Raw genomic sequence first — 19159 nt, forward strand, 5'->3', positions numbered from 1 at the left:
AATTGTTTGTCCAGCGGCCGGAGACGACGCACATAGTAACATTTTTTGTCTTCGGCGAAAAATTGGACAGCGACGGATCCGGCGCCGTCCAGCTTTTCCTAGAATGGACACCTATGGGCGTCGGATGGCACCGGATCCGGCAAATGACTGAATCCAAAGCCGGATTCCGTTTTTTTTTAACTTCACATGCTCAGATTTAATTTGGATACAATTGGCCAGCCCTCATTTAGGAAAGGTATATAAAGCCTGCCAAGTAGGGCTTCACTCATCCATTTACCAACCAGCCAGCAAGACACGACACAGAGCTACCTGCTGCCTGAGCTAAAACCTGCCGCCAGAGCTAAAACCTGCCACCAGAGCTAAAACCAGCCACAGCCTACCAGGCCAGCAGCCAGCCACAGCCTACCAGGCCAGCAGCCAGCAACAGCCTACCAGGCCAGCAGCCAGCCACAGCCTACCAGGCCAGCAGCCAGCAACAGCCTATCCAGGCCAGCAGCCAGCAACAGCCTATCCAGGCCAGCAGCCAGCCACAGCCTAGCCAGGCCAGCAGCCAGCCACAGCCTAGCCAGGCCAGCAGCCAGCCACAGCCTATCCAGGCCAGCAGCCAGCCACAGCCTATCCAGGCCAGCAGCCAGCCACAGCCTATCCAGGCCAGCAGCCAGCCACAGCCTATCCAGGCCAGCAGCCAGCCACAGCCTATCCAGGCCAGCAGCCAGCCACAGCCTATCCAGGCCAGCAGCCAGCCACAGCCTATCCAGGCCAGCAGCCAGCCACAGCCTATCCAGGCCAGCAGCCAGCCACAGCCTATCCAGGCCAGCAGCCAGCCACAGCCTATCCAGGCCAGCAGCCAGCCACAGCCTATCCAGGCCAGCAGCCAGCCACAGCCTTACCAGGCCAGCATCCAGCCACAGCCTATCCAAGACAGCAGCCAGCCACATCCTATCCAGGACAGCAGCCAGCCACAGCCTCTCAGAACAGCAGCCAGCCACAGCCTCCAAGGCCAGCATCCAGCCACAGCCTATCCAAGACAGTAGCCAGCCACAGCCTGTCCAGGACAGCAGCCAGCCACAGCCTCTCAGAACAGCAGCCAGCCACAGCCTCCAAGGCCGGCAGCCAGCCACAGCCTATCCAGGCCAGCAACAGCCTATCCAGGCCAGCAGCCAGCCACAGTCTACCAGGCCAGAAGCCAGCAACAGCCTACCAAGCCAGCAGCCAGCAACAGCTTACCAGGCCAGCAGCCAGCCACAGCCTATCCAGGCCAGAAGGCAGCCACAGCCTACCAGGCTAGCAGCCAGCCACAGCCTACCAGGCCAGCAGCCAGCCACAGCCTACCAGGCCAGCAGCCAGCCACAGACTACCAGGCCAGCAGCCAGCCACAGCTTATCCAGGCCAGCAGCCAGCCACAGCCTATCCAGGCCAGCTGCCAGCCACAGCATGTCTTCTTCTGGGAGCCCTTCCTCGCATCGTCAGCGCTGTGAGGTAAATAAATATATATATATATATCTTTTTCTTTTTGGTGATGTTCACATTATATATAGATGATTAATATATAATTCTTGTTTAACAGGAAGCTGCAGCATCAGAGGTGCTAACAGAAGGAGACTAACAGGGTGGAGAAATACCTGGAGCGAGCTCGCGTTTAATAAGTTTCTTACATGCATCACAGAAACAGATCATTACATGCATCACAGTACACACAACACATAAAAAGCATATCATCACAGACATCACAGCACACACAACACATAAGCCTGCATCCAAGCACATAATGTTTTTTTTTTAGTCTTCTGATTCTAGGGCTTGACGTAGAGGTTCTCAAAGCGCCTCCCAGGGTCGTCAGCGTGAGCATCGGGGCAGTCACCAACGAGTAAGTACCTTTTTTATTTTTTTGTATTTTTCCACTTCATGTTGATGATTTGAGTCTAATGGTTTTGTTTTTTGTCTTTTTTAACAGGTCTCACAGCATACTCTGGTCTCTAACAGTGAGGAGGCCGGTCTAAATGTCGATTTCCTCATCGATCTAGTTCGAGAGCGGGAGCCGCTGTGGAACATGGGGAACCGCCGCCACACTGATGATGCTGTTGTTACCCAACAGCTTTGGGAGGAAGTATCTCACGTTGTGGACAATTGGGAGGACCTTGAGGTTCGGGTCCAGAATCAAGCCCGTAAGTATTCACAGTTCAGTAACTTATGTTGCTGGATGTAATGTGTTGTATAGTAACCAATTTGTGCTTTCACTTCACAGGGGACAGAGTTATGAAGCGGTGGCGGTCACTCAGGGATCGCTTCAAGAAGGAGTTCAACAAGGAGATGCAGGCCCCGAGTGGATCGAGAGGACGCAGGAGCAAATACAAATATGCTACGGCCCTGTCGTTCCTCCTGTCGACGATGGTGAGCAGAAGGTAAATATTCCCCACCCCATTTACTAAGTGTAAAAATGTTTATATGTCTATCCTTTTTTTTGTTTCAGCCAGGGCCAAGCAATAACAATATATTAATTACTTTGTTTTTTCTTTTTTCCACAGCACCGTCTGCAACACTCGGTAGCCTGCAGAGTTGAACCCTTCTGGAGTGATCCCTCAGGAGTCCGCCACCAGGGACCAATTCGACAGACCCGACCCATCTGCACCTTCCCTTTCACATCTGGTCCCTCGGTCCCATCCACCACCGCTGGAGCATCATGGCAGACTTTGTTACATGAAGCTGCTGGTGAGGATGTAGCTTTTCCTGTACCCCACCCCTCTGACACTGCTGCCACCTCTAGAACACCTTTGGGTTCTGGGCGGTAGCGCCAAAGGGGTCAGGAAAAGAGCTGTGCGACCGAGTACTTGCATCTAAATGAATCCTTCCAGAACTCACTGAGGATCTGTTTATACCAAGGAAGGTGACGGGCACAAGGGGGCATTCTTTGCGTCTGGAGGAGAGAAGGTTTTTCCACCAACATAGAAGAGGATTCTTTACTGTTAGGGCAGTGAGAATCTGGAATTGCTTGCCTGAGGAGGTGGTGATGGCGAACTCAGTCGAGGGGTTCAAGAGAGGCCTGGATGTCTTCCTGGAGCAGAACAATATTGTATCATACAATTATTAGGTTCTGTAGAAGGACGTAGATCTGGGGATTTATTATGATGGAATATAGGCTGAACTGGATGGACAAATGTCTTTTTTCGGCCTTACTAACTATGTTACTATGTTACTATGTCACTCAAACTGTTGTCAGAGCAAATTACTGCTGGTTTAAACCTCATGAACAACAGTTTGCTTGATTTGAGCAAAAGTCTGGATAGGATGCATTTGGATGCAAGTATATTGCCAAATCACTCATTTTTCCAGGCAGTAGTCGAGCGCATAGACAAGCTATCTCCTGACCAGCAGATGCATGTAATGCAAACCTGCCAGTTTGCTCTAGCGCAGGTTTGTTCCAAAGCCCCTCCACCCACCCCGGTAGTTCCTCCCGCACCTGCCCCCCTCCAGCCACTGTCCCTCCTCTCCCTCCTATACAATACCAGCTTCCTGCCCGTACCATCTTCCTGCCCCTACCAGCTTCCTGCCCCATACCAGTTCCCAACCACATCATCTGTGCCTCCACGCCCTGCTCAGCCTGCACTCCCTGCCCACTACCACCAGTCTCCTTCCACACCCATCATGCCCTAAACACAACCCTCTTCTCCACCCATCACCTCTTCTGCCTCCGAATCCCTCCACTCCATCCCTCAAACCTTACAAAATCCCATTCCTAATCCTGTTTTTTTGTCCTCCAGTTCTTTCTTTCTCCACCCCTTCACCTTCTGTCTTACCTTCTAATCCGTCACCACCACAGTACTCTCTCCACACTCTCACTGTCGAAGTGGTCCTATCTGTCAGCCCCTCCGGTGCTATCTCCACCCCACACTACCTAAATTTATAAATGATTTAAAAATGAATAAACAAAATTTGTAAATAATACTGTTATGTCCCATGAATGAGACATTTTACAGACTGTCCTGTATATTTACATGCTGTATTGCAGTCTCTCATATTGTTTATTGTTGCTATGTGTTCCTGTAATTTTGCATAGCTTAAATCCTCCCTTTCCATGAAGTTTGTCCCTTCTGTCTCCCTCTGCTGGGTGTCATGTCACTTCCTTCTTCTTCTCCCTGTTTCTCAGTCTCCATCTTGGCTTCATTAGAGGCATATGTGCTTTCAGCTTGTCTGAAGAAAGTCTTTTTTACCTGCTCGTGTTTGTATGCATTCAACAAGAATTCTTAAAGAAATCAAAGTCTCTTCTGGATTCTTCATAATATGTGTGCATGCAGCTGAGTTAAGCTATCTGCGACCGTCACCAATTGTAAGTAAGGTGAAGGGATCCAGCATCTCACAGAGCCATATTTGCAGCCACAGGCCCCGGGCACAGAATAAATACATTTATTTTATTTTTTACATAGTAACATAGTTAGTAAGGCCGAAAAAAGACATTTGTCCATCCAGTTCAGCCTATATTCCATCATAATAAATCCCCAGATCTACGTCCTTCTACAGAACCTAATAATTGTATGATACATTATTGTTCTGCTCCAGGAAGACATCCAGGCCTCTCTTGAACCCCTCGACTGAGTTCGCCATCACCACCTCCTCAGGCAAGCAATTCCAGATTCTCACTGCCCTAACAGTAAAGAATCCTCTTCTATGTTGGTGGAAAAACCTTCTCTCCTCCAGACGCAAAGAATGCCCCCTTGTGCCCGTCACCTTCCTTGGTATAAACAGATCCTCAGCGAGATATTTGTATTGTCCCCTTATATACTTATACATGGTTATTAGATCGCCCCTCAGTCGTCTTTTTTCTAGACTAAATAATCCTAATTTCGCTAATCTATCTGGGTATTGTAGTTCTCCCATCCCCTTTATTAATTTTGTTGCCCTCCTTTGTACTCTCTCTAGTTCCATTATATCCTTCATGAGCACCGGTGCCCAAAACTGGACACAGTACTCCATGTGCGGTCTAACTAGGGATTTGTACAGAGGCAGTATAATGCTCTCATCATGTGTATCCAGACCTCTCTTAATGCACCCCATGATCCTGTTTGCCTTGGCAGCTGGTGCCTGGCACTGGCTGCTCCAGGTAAGTTTATCATTAACTAGGATCCCCAAGTCCTTCTCCCTGTCAGATTTACCCAGTGGTTTCCCATTCAGTGTGTAATGGTGATATTGATTCCTTCTTCCCATGTGTATAACCTTACATTTATCATTGTTAAACCTCATCTGCCACCTTTCAGCCCAAGTTTCCAACTTATCCAGATCCATCTGTAGCAGAATACTATCTTCTCTTGTATTAACTGCTTTACATAGTTTTGTATCATCTGCAAATATCGATATTTTACTGTGTAAACCTTCTACCAGATCATTAATGAATATGTTGAAGAGAACAGGTCCCAATACTGACCCCTGCGGTACCCCACTGGTCACAGCGGCCCAGTTAGAGACTATACCATTTATAACCACCCTCTGCTTTCGATCACTAAGCCAGTTACTAACCCATTTACACACATTTTCCCCCAGACCAAGCATTCTCATTTTGTGTACCAACCTCTTGTGCGGCACAGTATCAAACGCTTTGGAAAAATCTTTTAAAAGCTTTTAAAAAGCTTTCTTTCATTTTTTTAATTATAAGGCAAAATACTTAGGGTAAAATCAGGTACAATACTTTGGGTAAAACCCAACCAGGTACAATACTTTGTGTAAAACAGGTGCAATACTTTGGGTACAACTCAACCAGGTACAATACTTTGTATAAAACAGGTGCAATACTTTGGGTACAACCCAACCAGGTATAATACTTTTGGTAAAACAAGGTCCAATACTTTGGGTAACAAGATCCAAGACAAAGCTTTCAAACTAGCTCATCCTGCCAGTCTACTCTTCCTTGAGGTGAAATAAAGTATTCTGCAATTTTGTCCCTCATTCTGGAAACTGACGCAGGAGTTCTAAAAGTAATGTTGTGATAATCATTCAAGGTTGTTTCATTGAAGTTGTCATCCATGGCAATCTGTTCCTTGCATATTATGAAATTGTGCAGGACCACACAAGCTTTCACCACCTCATCCACAGTGTCAGTCTTCAGGTTGATAGCGGTCAACAGAACATGCCATTTGGATGTTAGAATGCCAAATGCACATTCCACCATTCTTTGCGCTCGTGTTAGCCGGTAATTAAAAGCTCTTTTAGTTGGCGTCAATCCACTACTTGAATATGACTTCAGCAGGTGTTCCAAGAGTTGGAATGCTTCATCTCCAACACATTCAAATGGCATTGGTGGCCCAGAGGTATCAAGAAGCGGTCTTGGTGGTGGAAATTCAAAAGTATTTCCATATAAATGACGCCCCATTGCAGACACTTTAAAAGCTTGCGAATCATTGGAGCGGCCATAGGCCCCAATATCGACCACTATAAACTTGTATTGGGCGTCTGCAATGAGCACGATGGAGAAATATTTCTTGTAGTTGAAATATTCAGATCCAGATGCAGCAGGTTTCACGATACGAATATGTTTCCCATACACTGCACCCAAGCAATTGGGATACTGACAAATTTTCTGGAAGTTTTCTGCAATGTCCAGCTAACTCTCCGTTGTGGGATGTGGGATAAATTCGTCATGTAAACAGTCCCAAAATGCACGGCAGGTGTGCTTAACAATACCCGATATGGTGGAAATCCCGAGGCTGAGAAGCGGCAATATGTGTCACTTCTTGCTATGAGGTGTCCAATCCGTTCCACCAAAAAAATCGAAGTTCTCCGCTTTCATACGCGCATAGCTGAAAAACGTCTGTAGAAGACACCCCACGTGTCATTCTCTGTGAGGTGATTGGGTGGACCCAATAACGACATCGGCGCAGACGCATGATGCGCTGTCTTTCTCGCTCCTTCTCCAGAACAATCGCTTCCAGACGATTCGCCTCAAAAATGAAATCCACATAAATCTTCAGATTGTTTGCCATCACACCTTCCATTTTTGCCACTTGCTCTACAACCTGTCAAAGATGGGCTGTAAAAACACTGTTATATAGGTTTTCAGTAGCCAATAACGTTTGGGAGCCTCCCATGGGCGTTTTAAAAAAAAACCCATCATAATCCGTCGAAAAAGGAAGAAACGGATGAAAAAATGGATCCATCGCATCAGTTTTTTACAAATTACGACGGATCCGTCGAGCCGACGGATTGTGACTGACCTCACAAAACTGATGTGTGAAAGCAGCCTAAGAAAGAAGCACAGTGGGTAGGAGATTTCTATAAGTCCCATCCATTTTGCTGTAATTGGAAGACGCCGTGTTTTCTACTCAGTGAAAATAAGCAGCTTCAAAACTTCATCGTTGACCCACAGCGTTAATTTGCATGGTGATCGCAATACCAAAACATGAACAATTATGCCAGAATTACTGTTTTTCTTCATCTTGCCTCACAAAAAAGGTTACAGTAAATAAAAAGCGATAAAAAATCAATCGTACATATCTCAAAGTGGTACCAATAAAAACTACAGATCTTTACAGAAAATTACATGTCCTCACATAGCTCTGTACTATACTGAAAAATGTAAGAGTTATGGCTCTCACAATAGGACAGTCTAAAAATATACTGTATATATTTTTAAAAAAGTTATTTACTTGTACAAAAGTAGTAAAACATTAAAATATATACATTTGGTATCACCATAATCACATTGATACTCAGAATTAGGTCAGTTGTACTCACTTGCACAATGAACTCCATAAAAAATAAAATTGTAGAACTTTTTTTTTGTCCATGCCTACTACCACAAAAAGAATTATAATGCGATTTTAAAGTCATATGTACCAAGAAATAGTACCAGTGAAAACTGCAGCCTGTCCCTTGGTTTACCTAAAAGCTTAGTTAACTTCATTTGTCATTGACCTCTAAAAAAACCTATATACTTCAGGCATATATTATTTTTAAAATTGCAGTCAACTAAACTTTTTAATATATTTAAGGTAAGGATATACAAATGTGGATCAAACAAATAACAAAAAGACATTCTTTTCCAATGGTATAAGTAAAATATAGTGTCACAATGTGAACACCGACTTTACTGTGCTCCTATAGTAATGTGGGGCTAAAATCTGCAGACTTGTGGGTGTAGTTCAGATTATGGGTTATAATGAGGATGAGTACAAGATAAGCCATTACAAAGGTAGGATTAATACATAAATGTGCATCTTCCACCATCTTATAAAATGTGTGAACTTGTGCCCCAACAACCCCACTGTCATGTTCTGGGCTCACAAATAGCTGTTGCAATGGTTATTATGGACTCAATTGCAGTGATGAAACAACCAACTGAACTCAGTATACCTAATTTTTATGCAAATGTCATATCTGTACACATGCTATGGTATGTCTTATTTATTTATTTTACAAACTTATATAGCACCATTAATTCCACACTACTTAACATAAATCATCATCACTGTCCCCAATGGGGCTCACAGTCTAGATTCCCTATCAGTATGTCTTTGGAGTGTGAGAGGAAACCGGAGTACCCGGAGGAAACCCACGCAAACATGTGGAGAACATACAAACTACTGGCAGATGTTGTCCTTGGTGGGATTTGAACCCAGGACCCCAACACTGCAATGCTAACCACTGAGCCACTGGGCTGTGTTATGTTATTTTATGTTGTGTATTCCCCTGCTGCATAGTGCTACTGAAGTGCTAAGTGCTACTGAAACTTAGCATTATGCCTAGTAGTTACTGTAGGCATGCACTAAATTTTGTATTTTCCTATGCCTAATGTATACCATAACGGTTATTATTACGATTGTGATGTGTAGTACTACAAATATATGCAGTAGATGTGTAACAATTAGAAGATGCATTACTTGAGTGATGTATGTGAATAGGAGAAATGCCCCTGACAGATAGTGCCCGACAGGATGCTACTATTAGCAGTTGAGACTTCCAGCGTAACTCATTAGGGTAAGTTCACACAGGGCGTTTTTGCTGCGTTTTTTATGCAAATTTTCAACTGCTTTTTATAGTACCAGCAAAGCCTATGAGATTTCAGAAGTCGCATGCACACACATTGGGTTTCTGTGTGATCAGTATTTTGTGCTTGGCAGCCTTTTTTGGACATAGAGCATGTTCCAGGTAAGGAAGACCAGCCCACCTATATGAGAGTACCACTACTGCATAGAGAGGTTGAGGATTGCCACCATATATAGGGAAGAAAAGAGGTCTACTATACCATACATGTTTTTATTGATTATACATAAGGTACACTGCTCAAAAAATAAAGGGAACACTTAAACAACATAATGTAACTCCAAGTCAATCACACTTCTGTGAAATCAACCTGTCCAGTTATGAAGCAACACCGATTGTGAATAAATTTCTTCTGCTGTTGTGCAAATGGAACAGACAACAGGTAGAAATGATAAGCAATTAGCAAGACAACCCCTATAAAGGAGTGGTTCTGCATGTGGTGACCACAGACCATTTCTTGGTTCTCATCCTTTTTGGCTTTTGTTTTGGTAACTTTTGCATTTTGTCTTTGCTCTCACCCATAGAGGTACTGTAACATGAGGCGATGTCTACTGTACAATCCACACAAGTTGCTCAGGTAGGGCATCTCATCCAGGATGGCACATCAATGCGAGTTGTGGCAAGACGGGTAGCTGTGTATGTCTGCACAGTGTCCAGAGCATAGAGCAGATGCCAGGAGACATGCCAGTACAATAGGTGACGTGGAGTGTTCCGTTGGAGGGCAACAACCCAGCAGCAGGACCGCTACCTCCTCCAGCAGGCCACTAACATCCATGTGACTGCTAAAACTGTCAGAAACAGACTTCATGAGGGTAGTATGAGGGCCTTACATCCACAAGTGGGTGTTGTGCTTACAGCCCTGTGCAGGGCGATTGGCATTTGCAAGAAAACACCAAGATTGACAGATTCGACATTGGCGCCCTGTGCTCATGAATAAGAGCAGGTTCACACTGACCACATGTGACAGAAGTGACAGGGTCTGAAGACGACACGGAGAAAGTTCTGCCTGCAGCATCCTCCAGCATGACCAGAATTACAGTGGGTAAGTAATGGTGTGGTGAGGCATTTGTTTGAAGGGCCGCACAGCCAAACTCAGAAAGAGTGTAGGAAAGGTCCAATAGCTGAATGTTCTAAAGGGCAGAAATGTCCAAGAAGGGTGGGAAATTTTGCTAAATTAAATTCTGACTGCACAATCTGTAACAATCCTGAAAAGAAGGAAGAATTGGAAGCATTTAAAGAATGAAGTGAGGTCTGCAAGGGAAACCAAAAACAGTAAAAAAGGATTTCGGGGGTATGTCAAAAGCAAAAGAAAAGTCAAAGATGCTATAGAACCTTTACAGAATGAAAGGGGTGAAGTGGTCAAAAATGATGTTGAGAAGGCCGAACTTTTAAATTCCTATTAAGCATCTGTGTTCTCTAAGAAAGCAATTGTAACTTCGACTGATTTTCACAGTGCCATGGAAGGAATAAAATAATCCACACTACCTATAAATAGAGAGATGGTGAGTGAACACTTACATAATTTAAATTAATTTAAATCTCCTGTTCCAGATGAATTACATCCTAGGGTACTGAAATAATTAGCAGACGAAGGTTCAGAATCACTAGCCAGAATGTTTGAAAAATCCTGGAGAACAGGAGAAGTCCCAGAAGATTGGAGAAGGGCAACTGTTGTCCCTAACTTCAAAAAAGGAAAGAAGATGGTGCCAGGAAATTACAGGCCAGTGAGCCTTACTTCTATACCAGGAAAGATCTTTGAACAAATTATTAAACAGCATGTATGCAAGTACTTGGATGAGAATACAGTAATTAACATTAGCCAGCATGGGTTTATGGAAAGCAAGTCATGCCAGACTAATGTAATTTCCTTCTATGATGGAATCATTGACTGGGTGGATCAGGGAAATGTGGTAGATATAGTATATCTCGACTTCAGCAAAGAATTTGATCAAATGTCTCATAATATCCTTATTGAAAAAATGACCAAGAATGGGATTGACAAGGCTACGGTTAGGTAGATTCATAACTGTACTCAAAGAGTGCACATCCAATTGGAAGAGTATTTCAAGTGGGGTACCACAAGTCTCTGTCTTGACCCTAGTGTTGTTCAACATTTTTATAAATTATCTAGATAAGGGAATTGAAGGTTTAATAATCAGATTTGCAGATTATACGAGGAGGGATAGCTGACACTGGAGAAGATAGAGAAACAATTCAGAAGTATCTAGATAAGCTTAAACGATGGGCAGTGACTAATAGAATGACAGGGAGAAATGCAAAATTGTAGATCTGGGAAAGAAAAACGAAAATTACATCTACAGAATGGGAGAAATAGAACTAAACAAAATCACGTTTGAAAAAGACCTAGGTATACAAATAGGCTGCATAGGAGTCAACAGTGTGATGCAGCAGCAAAAAGTCAAGCACAGTTATAGGATGTAGTAAGAGAAACATAGAGTCTAGATGATGTAAAGTAATTATCCCCCTCTACAACTGTGTTCAGTTCTGGACACCACATTTTAAAAAAGACATTGAAAAACTGGAGCAAGTTCAGAGAAGAGCTACAAGGATGGCGAGGGACTGCAAAGTATGTCCTATGAGGAATCGTTAAAGGATCTTGGAATGCTTAGCTTGCAAAAAAGAAGGCTAAGAGGAGTCTTAATAGCTGTCTACAAATATTTGAAGTAATGTCACAGGGTAGAGGGATCATCCTTATTTTCATTTGCACATGGAAAAAAGAAAAGCAGTGGAATAAAACTGAAAGGGAGAAGATACAGATATGATATTATAAAAAACATTTTGACAGTGAGGGTGATCAGTGAGTGGAAAACGCTGCCACGAGAGGTGGCAAGTTCTCCTTCAATGGAAGTCTTCAAACAGAGGCTGGTCAGACATTTGTCTGGGATGGTTTAGTGAATCCTTTGCTGCATTGATCATGGCGTTGGACACAATGACCCTTGAGGTCCCTTCCAACTCTAACATTCTATGATTCTATGATTAAAGATTTGCAACTGGAATATTTCATTCAGTGATATCCAGGATGTTGTATTTTAGTGTTCTCTTTATTTTTTGGAGCAGTGTATTTAAACCCCTCTGAATCTCGTATGGTGCACTGGATGTTAACTCTATAAAACAATATTTATAATATATATAATAGCACTTTATAATTTCCTCAAATTTTCTAAATATGTTCCTTTTCTTTTGACAGTTTGCAACTTTGCCCCTTTAGATGTTAAAGGACAACTACATGAAGATGTTCTCCTGCCATGTACCAACATCTACAAGGATGAATTTGATTATAATTTGCTTGTAGTTCACTGGCAGCGACCAGAGAATGATGTTGTGGTCCATACCTTCTATTATGGCTCAAGCCAACCTGAATATCAATCAGTTCAATATCGAGGTAGAACAGAGATGTTTTATGAGTTATTACCTTTTGGTAATCTGTCATTGCTTCTCAGGAACCTCTCTAAATCAGATGCTGGGATTTACACTTGTCACAGTGTACTAAAAGAGACATCAGGGATCACTATTCAATATGTGAACCTAACACTTGAAGGTAATATTTGTTTAGTTATCTTTACAAAAAATAGTAGATTATATAGTTGTTAAGTCATTCATGACTGTTTGGACAACATAGTGTCCCTCTTTCCTGGTTGTAAATAAAAAAATCTGTTTGGTTAAAAATAGATTTCTTTTCACCAAATTCAATGTTCAGTATACTGTAATACTGAGCTGGCAATATGATTCTCCAGGTTAGTATGAGAAAGCAGATACAAAACATATATAGTTTTTTTCATTATTGTATCTAATAATCCCTAAAGGGGACTTGAAGAAGTGCATCAGCATTTCTATGTATAGTGAAAATCACAACTCCTATGAACGCCAGCTACAGGCTGGCATTCACAGGGGAATCATCATGACATGCATGGAGGTCCTCTGCAGACCTCTGTTTGTCATAGCAATCCATTGGTTCCCTGTGATCACGACACTTGATGTGCCTCCCTGCCATTGCGTGTTAAATGCTACTGTCAGAGACTGACATCGGCATTTAACAGTTTAACAGCCATGGCCCGAGTTCTGCTCCACCCGCAGCTGTTAAAGGCAGATGATAGCTAGTTAAATCAGCCATCATCTGACAGGAAAGGTGCGGACTTGACGTGCCAGCCAGCTTCAAAGTCAGGGACATGACATATGATGTTCAACCTTTCTCCACCAATTGTACATTATATCACTAAATTAACTATAAACCATACTGTTATGTGTATTTAGAATTTTAACCAGCCCTTTTTTAAAATCTGTTATAGTGTCTGCCATTACTACCTCTTGTGGTCGGAATTCCACATTCTGACTGCTCTAACTGTAAAGGACCCTTTCCTATTTAGCTGCCAGAATAGCCTTTCTTCCACCCATAATTTGTGCCCTCCGGTCCTTAGTATGGTCTTTGAAAGGAATAAGTCATGTGCCAGTCCTTTTTGTTGACCACACATATATTTATACATTACAGTAGCTTAGGTATCCATGGTTACGACCACTAACAACTAGCTGACTAACTGTCACTATTGTATATGAGTGAGCATAACCATAGATTGTAAACTTTTTTATTACGTTGCTTCTTTAAATTAATCGGTAAACTTTTTTCTATATTGAAAATACAGAACATTCTAAATTCATAGTAAAAATACTGTATAAAAAAATTGCAGTCTTTTGTTACATATTGAAATATGATTGTATTCTAAACGGCAAAGATTGTGGTTAATTAATCTAGATAAATAGTGATGCTTTGTATGTCAGTACTCAGCCATGAAATTGTCATTTAATATAATTTTAACCACATCTGTCTTAAAGGAAGAAGTGAGGACCAAATTCATACAACTGGAGATAAATCCCGAAGACATCATTTGATCATCACAACCACCTTACTTTTCATTTTTTTCAATTTGACCTTGTGTCTCGTTTACTTTCTAAGTAAACAAAATAGTCGTGGAAAAGATGATGAAGGTAGGAGGAGTACCGTAATTGAAATCAAGCTTGCTGCATAAAAGCTGCTGCTTAGTTGGTAATTTTCATTAAGGTTGTGTATTTTCCTATCTGGTTTATATTTAATATACTTTTATTTTGTGCTAAAAACTGCCATTATGTTGATGATCATGACAAAAAAAATCCCAATAACAAATGTGTCATTGTGTTATCAGTAGAGTATGGTACCAGTAGATTGATACATTGAGGAAGGGATTGTGAGAAATGTAGAATTCAGATAGCATGTTGTACTTCTGTCTTTTTGTGTTTGGAGCGGAATTGTAACAACATTATGGTAAAGCAATCGCATGGGGTAACGCTGCCTCCCTCTTATCCTAACTAAAAACCCTTTTAAAATATAACTTTTACTAAGTATTAAAATAAAATATGCCTCTACCCAACATATAGGTGAAAGTACAACGTGCAGAAAATATCAAGAAGGGCTGGTGTGAACAGGAGGTCGGCTAATATATATACGAAAAGCCCTAAAGATTCCTGAGCACTGCAGTAGTCCACTTGATACAATCTACTGTGCTATAATAATTTGTCGCCCAAACACGATTAAAACATAGACAGTCAAATAACTGACAGTAGGCGACTTCAGCCCTATCTGCAAAGCCTCAACTATATAAGTGATGTAATTAATTGCCTAGGGAATATCGAAATCATACACAATCTGCTATGACTATGGATAGATCATATATTGGAGCCTCTTACTTACCAGATCAAAGATGTGTGCTATAACTTCACCATTCACATCAAGCCGAGGTGAAGAAGGGGTGCACTAGCCCTACTGTAGCGCCCTTATGAGCCCCTACCTGTTTGCAAGGTTGGCACCCTAAAATTGCGAGAATTGGCACCCCCGCTCGTGCGACGGCTCACCCTATGCTCCTGCTGCAGACCCTATAATAGACATTAAATAGGAAAGAGAGGGCGAGTTGGCCTGTATTAGCTCATAACAATCCTCTTGGCTGTCAAATATGGTTCCTAGGATGATGCTGAGGGGGGTTATACACAAATAACAGGAGAGGATTTAGAGATATATGGGTAAAAAGTGGTAGACAGAGCAGGCACACCTGAAAACATACTGAAAAACCGTCAGAGCAGATCATGCATAAAGCATGATAAACAGCAAAGTAAACCGTTTTACCCTGGCATTATATGTATATGACAAAAGATTTCATGCAATAAAGCATGAGCACCTGAAATATCCCAGAGCACATATAGATAATTTACATGGCCTGCACAAGGCAGGAATGTGATGCCAAAGATATAAAGTTAAAAACGAGCTTATCTGTTCAGATGTGTAGCCCCAGGTTTGTAAAGTTTTGCCAAACAGAGCAGTCTCATCCAAAGGACATTGATCCTCTGCATTATACTGATTAATATGATACCTGGGGTGATGAAATCCGTCTTGTGGTTATTGTTCAATCTTTATTTTCAGTTAATGAGATTCTCGTGCTCTGGGGCGGTCTGTGGGAGGGGATGGTTTCATGTGGTGCTCTACTTACTGTATATATTCATGTGTATGGCTTCTGACAGGTCACTGATCCCTCACTGACCTGCCACCTATTTTATATGCTGGTTATTATATGTAGTGAAAAAAAATTCACATTCAGCAGGCAGGCACAGGCGCTGCAGCATGATCGCATCTATAATATGCCTTACATTGTTTATTTTGTTTAGTCATATACATTTATTCTGAAAAAAAAAACAATTATTTCTCAAAATGGCGCCGGCTGCACCTGTTCAGTAGCATCTATTGGTGATCTGATATATGCTACGGCGCAGGCGCCGCCGACGCCATTTTGCTAGAGGAAAAATATTGTCTCCTCCCAGCGAATGTGATTTTTTTTTTTCCAATACATATACTTATATTCAAAATAGAAGGCAGATCACTGAAGGATTATCCCATACAGATGAATATGTAAGCAGAGCATCACATAAAGTCCCCCATTCTCCCCCCCACAGGCCACCCCGGAGCATGAGAATCTCATTAAGCTTTAGGCTACTTTCACACATGAGTTTTTTTGCCGTCAGGCACAATCCGGCAAATTTTGAAAAAAACAGATGAGAGAGAGCGAGAGAATGGAAAATGCATGATTTGTGTAAAAAAAAGACGGATTCGGTCGCCAGAATTCATCATTTCACCTCACGTTTCATACGTTTTTCATCAGATCCATCGCTGGCCGTTTTTTCTCCGGACAGAAAAAACATTCCTTTGTACGTTTTCTCCAGGCCGGAAAACGAATTTTCGACAGATCCAAGAAAAAAACAGATGAAATGTGAGGCCATCCGTCGCAATCCGGCGCTAATACAAGTCTATGAGAAAAAAACGGATCCGGTGGCAACTTTTGCCAGATCCGTTTTTTTTTTTTTAAATACGCCAGATTGTGCCTGACAGCAAAAAACTGATGTGTGAAGGTAGCCTAACTGAAAACTACAAATACCAAAACCACAAGACAAATTTCATCAACCCAGATATCATTTTAATCAGTATAACAGCGCCGAGCTGACACTGTCTGTAGGTTACTGTGCACAATCCTGCTGACAGGTTCCCTTTAAATGGGCAGGAGCACTTAAGGACATAAATGGCCAGTTTTTGCTCTACCTTACCGCTTCCTTGAGTATTCCATATTTTATTTTAACTATAAATCTGACATACAATTACAGAAATATGAGTCTTTTTACTTCGTATTAATTTTTATGTTTTTTTTAAAAGTGGGCGTGGCTCACTACAAACTAAGTAAAATCTGTCATATCTCTGGAAGCATAGCGTGGATTTATAAAAAAGCAAAAAAAAGGAATACTGGTGACAGGTCCTCTTTAAGAGAATGGACCTTGTTGCAGTTCCCTGCACAGGTGACCAGGACCAATATGTTGTGATTTCAAATGGGAATAACCTGTGCGGCTGTAATTCTTGAATTGTCTCACTCAGGGTACTTTTGAGTGAGTTAAGTTTGCGGTATGGTTTTGGCATTTGGGAAAATAGCAAAGTGGTAACATTTTACAGGCAAATGTACACTGTAAGTTGGGAAATAAATGCATTTTTTGTCTGAAGAACAGTAATGCAGGATTCTATTGTTACACATTGTTAGTAACAAGATGTACTTATCTTTTCCTTCCAGAAAATAAGGCCCTCATTGATGCAAAGCCACAAGGTATCTAATTGTATGTTGCAGATATTTTAATTCTTGAAATATATTTAACCCCTTCCCGACATCTGCCGTACATGTACTGCGCACATTGGGAGCAGGTGTATGGAGTGGACTCACGGGCCGTTCTTGCACCATAAGCGGGATATAATGGCTGCATGTCACAGCTAGGATCTGCGTCTAGCAGTAGCGGGTGGAGTCAAGCTCCGCCCACGACTGTTAACCCCTTTACCTCCAAGGGTGGTTTGCACGTTATGGACCGGGCCAATTTTTACAATTCTGACCACTGTCCCTTTATGAGGTTATAACTCTGGAACGCTTCAACGAATCCCGGTGATTCTGACATTGTTTTCTCGTGACATATTGTACTTCATGATAGTGGTAAAATTTCTTTGACATTACCTGCGTTTATTTGTGAAAAAAACAGAAATTTGGCGAAAATTTTGTAAATTTTGAAATTTTCCAACTTTGAATTTTTATGCAATTAAATCACAGAGATATGTCACACAAAATACTTAATAAGTAACATTTCCCACATGTCTACTTTACATCAGCACAATTTTGGAACCAAAATTTTTTTTGTTAGGGAGTTATAAGGGTTAAAAGTTGACCAGCAATTTCTCATTTTTCCAACACCATTTTATTTTAGGGACCACATCTCATTTGAAGTCATTTTGAGGGGTCTATATGATAGAAAATACCCAAGTGTGACACCATTCTAAAAACTGCACCCCACAAGGTGCTCAAAACCACATTCAAGAAATTTATTAACCCTTCAGGTGTTTTACAGGAATTTTTGGAATGTTTAAATAAAAATTAACATTTAACTTTTTTCACAAAAAATTTACTTCAGCTCCAATTTTTTTTATTTTACCAAGGGTAATAGGAGAAAATGGACCCCAAACCTTGTTGTACAATTCGTCCCGAGTACGCCGATACCCCATATGTGGGGGTAGACCACTGTTTGGGCGCATGACAGAGCTCGGAAGCGAAGGAGCGCCATTTGACTTTTCAATGCTAAATTGACTGGAATTGAGATGGGACGCCATGTTGCGTTTGGAGAGCCACTGATGTGCCTAAACATTTAAACCCCCCACAAGTGACACCATTTTGGAAAGTAGACCCCCTAAGGAACTTATCTAGAGGTGTGGTGAGCACTTTGACCCACCAAGTGCTTCACAGAAGTTTATAATGCAGAACCGTAAAAATAAAAAATCCTTTTTTTTTTTTTCACAAAAATTATCTTTTCACCCCCAATTTTTTATTTTCCCAATGGTAAGAGAAGAAATTGGACCACAAAAGTTGTTGTACAATTTGTCCTGAGTACGCTGATACTCCATATGTGGGAGTAAACCACTGTTTGGGCGCATGGGAGAGCTCGGAAGGGAAGGAGCGCCGTTTGACTTTTCAATGCAAAATTGACTGGAATTGAGATGGGACGCCATGTTGCGTTTGGAGAGCCACTAATGTGCCTAAACATTGAAACCCCCCACAAGTGACACCATTTTGGAAAGTATACCCCCTAAGGAACTTATCTAGAGGTGTGGTGAGCACTTTGACCCACCAAGAGCTTCACAGAAGTTTATAATGCAGAGCCGTAAAAATAAAACAAAAATTTTTTCCCACAAAAATTATTTTTTAGCCCCCAGTTTTGTATTTTTCCGAGGGTAACAGGAGAAATTGGACCCCAAAAGTTGTTGTCCAATTTGTCCTGAGTGCGCTGATACCCCATATGTGGGGGGGAACCACCGTTTATGCGCGTGGGAGGGCTCGGAAGGGAAGGAGCGCCATTTGGAATGCAGACTTAGATGGAATGGTCTGCAGGCGTCACATTGCGTTTGCAGAGCCCCTAATGTACCTAAACAGTAGAAACCCCCCACAAGTGACCCCATATTGGAAACTACGCCCCCCAAGGAACTTATCTAGATGTGTTGTGAGCCCCCAAGTGTTTCACTACA

General features: G+C 42.0%; 1 protein-coding gene across 1 annotated transcript in view; it reads left to right on the plus strand.

Annotated features, from left to right (window-relative positions):
• Positions 1-19159, plus strand: part of LOC138676277 (NACHT, LRR and PYD domains-containing protein 1 homolog) — a 77064-nt gene that overhangs the window by 45286 nt on the left and 12619 nt on the right. Inside the window, exons 6-8 of the mRNA XM_069765418.1 lie at positions 12236-12586; positions 13876-14028; positions 17175-17207. Of these exons, the coding sequence (XP_069621519.1) occupies positions 12236-12586; positions 13876-14028; positions 17175-17207 (537 nt within the window). The remainder of the gene's footprint in view (positions 1-12235; positions 12587-13875; positions 14029-17174; positions 17208-19159) is intronic.

This window comes from Ranitomeya imitator, chromosome 4 (assembly GCF_032444005.1).
Source record: "Ranitomeya imitator isolate aRanImi1 chromosome 4, aRanImi1.pri, whole genome shotgun sequence".
Taxonomy (NCBI): domain Eukaryota; kingdom Metazoa; phylum Chordata; class Amphibia; order Anura; family Dendrobatidae; genus Ranitomeya; species Ranitomeya imitator.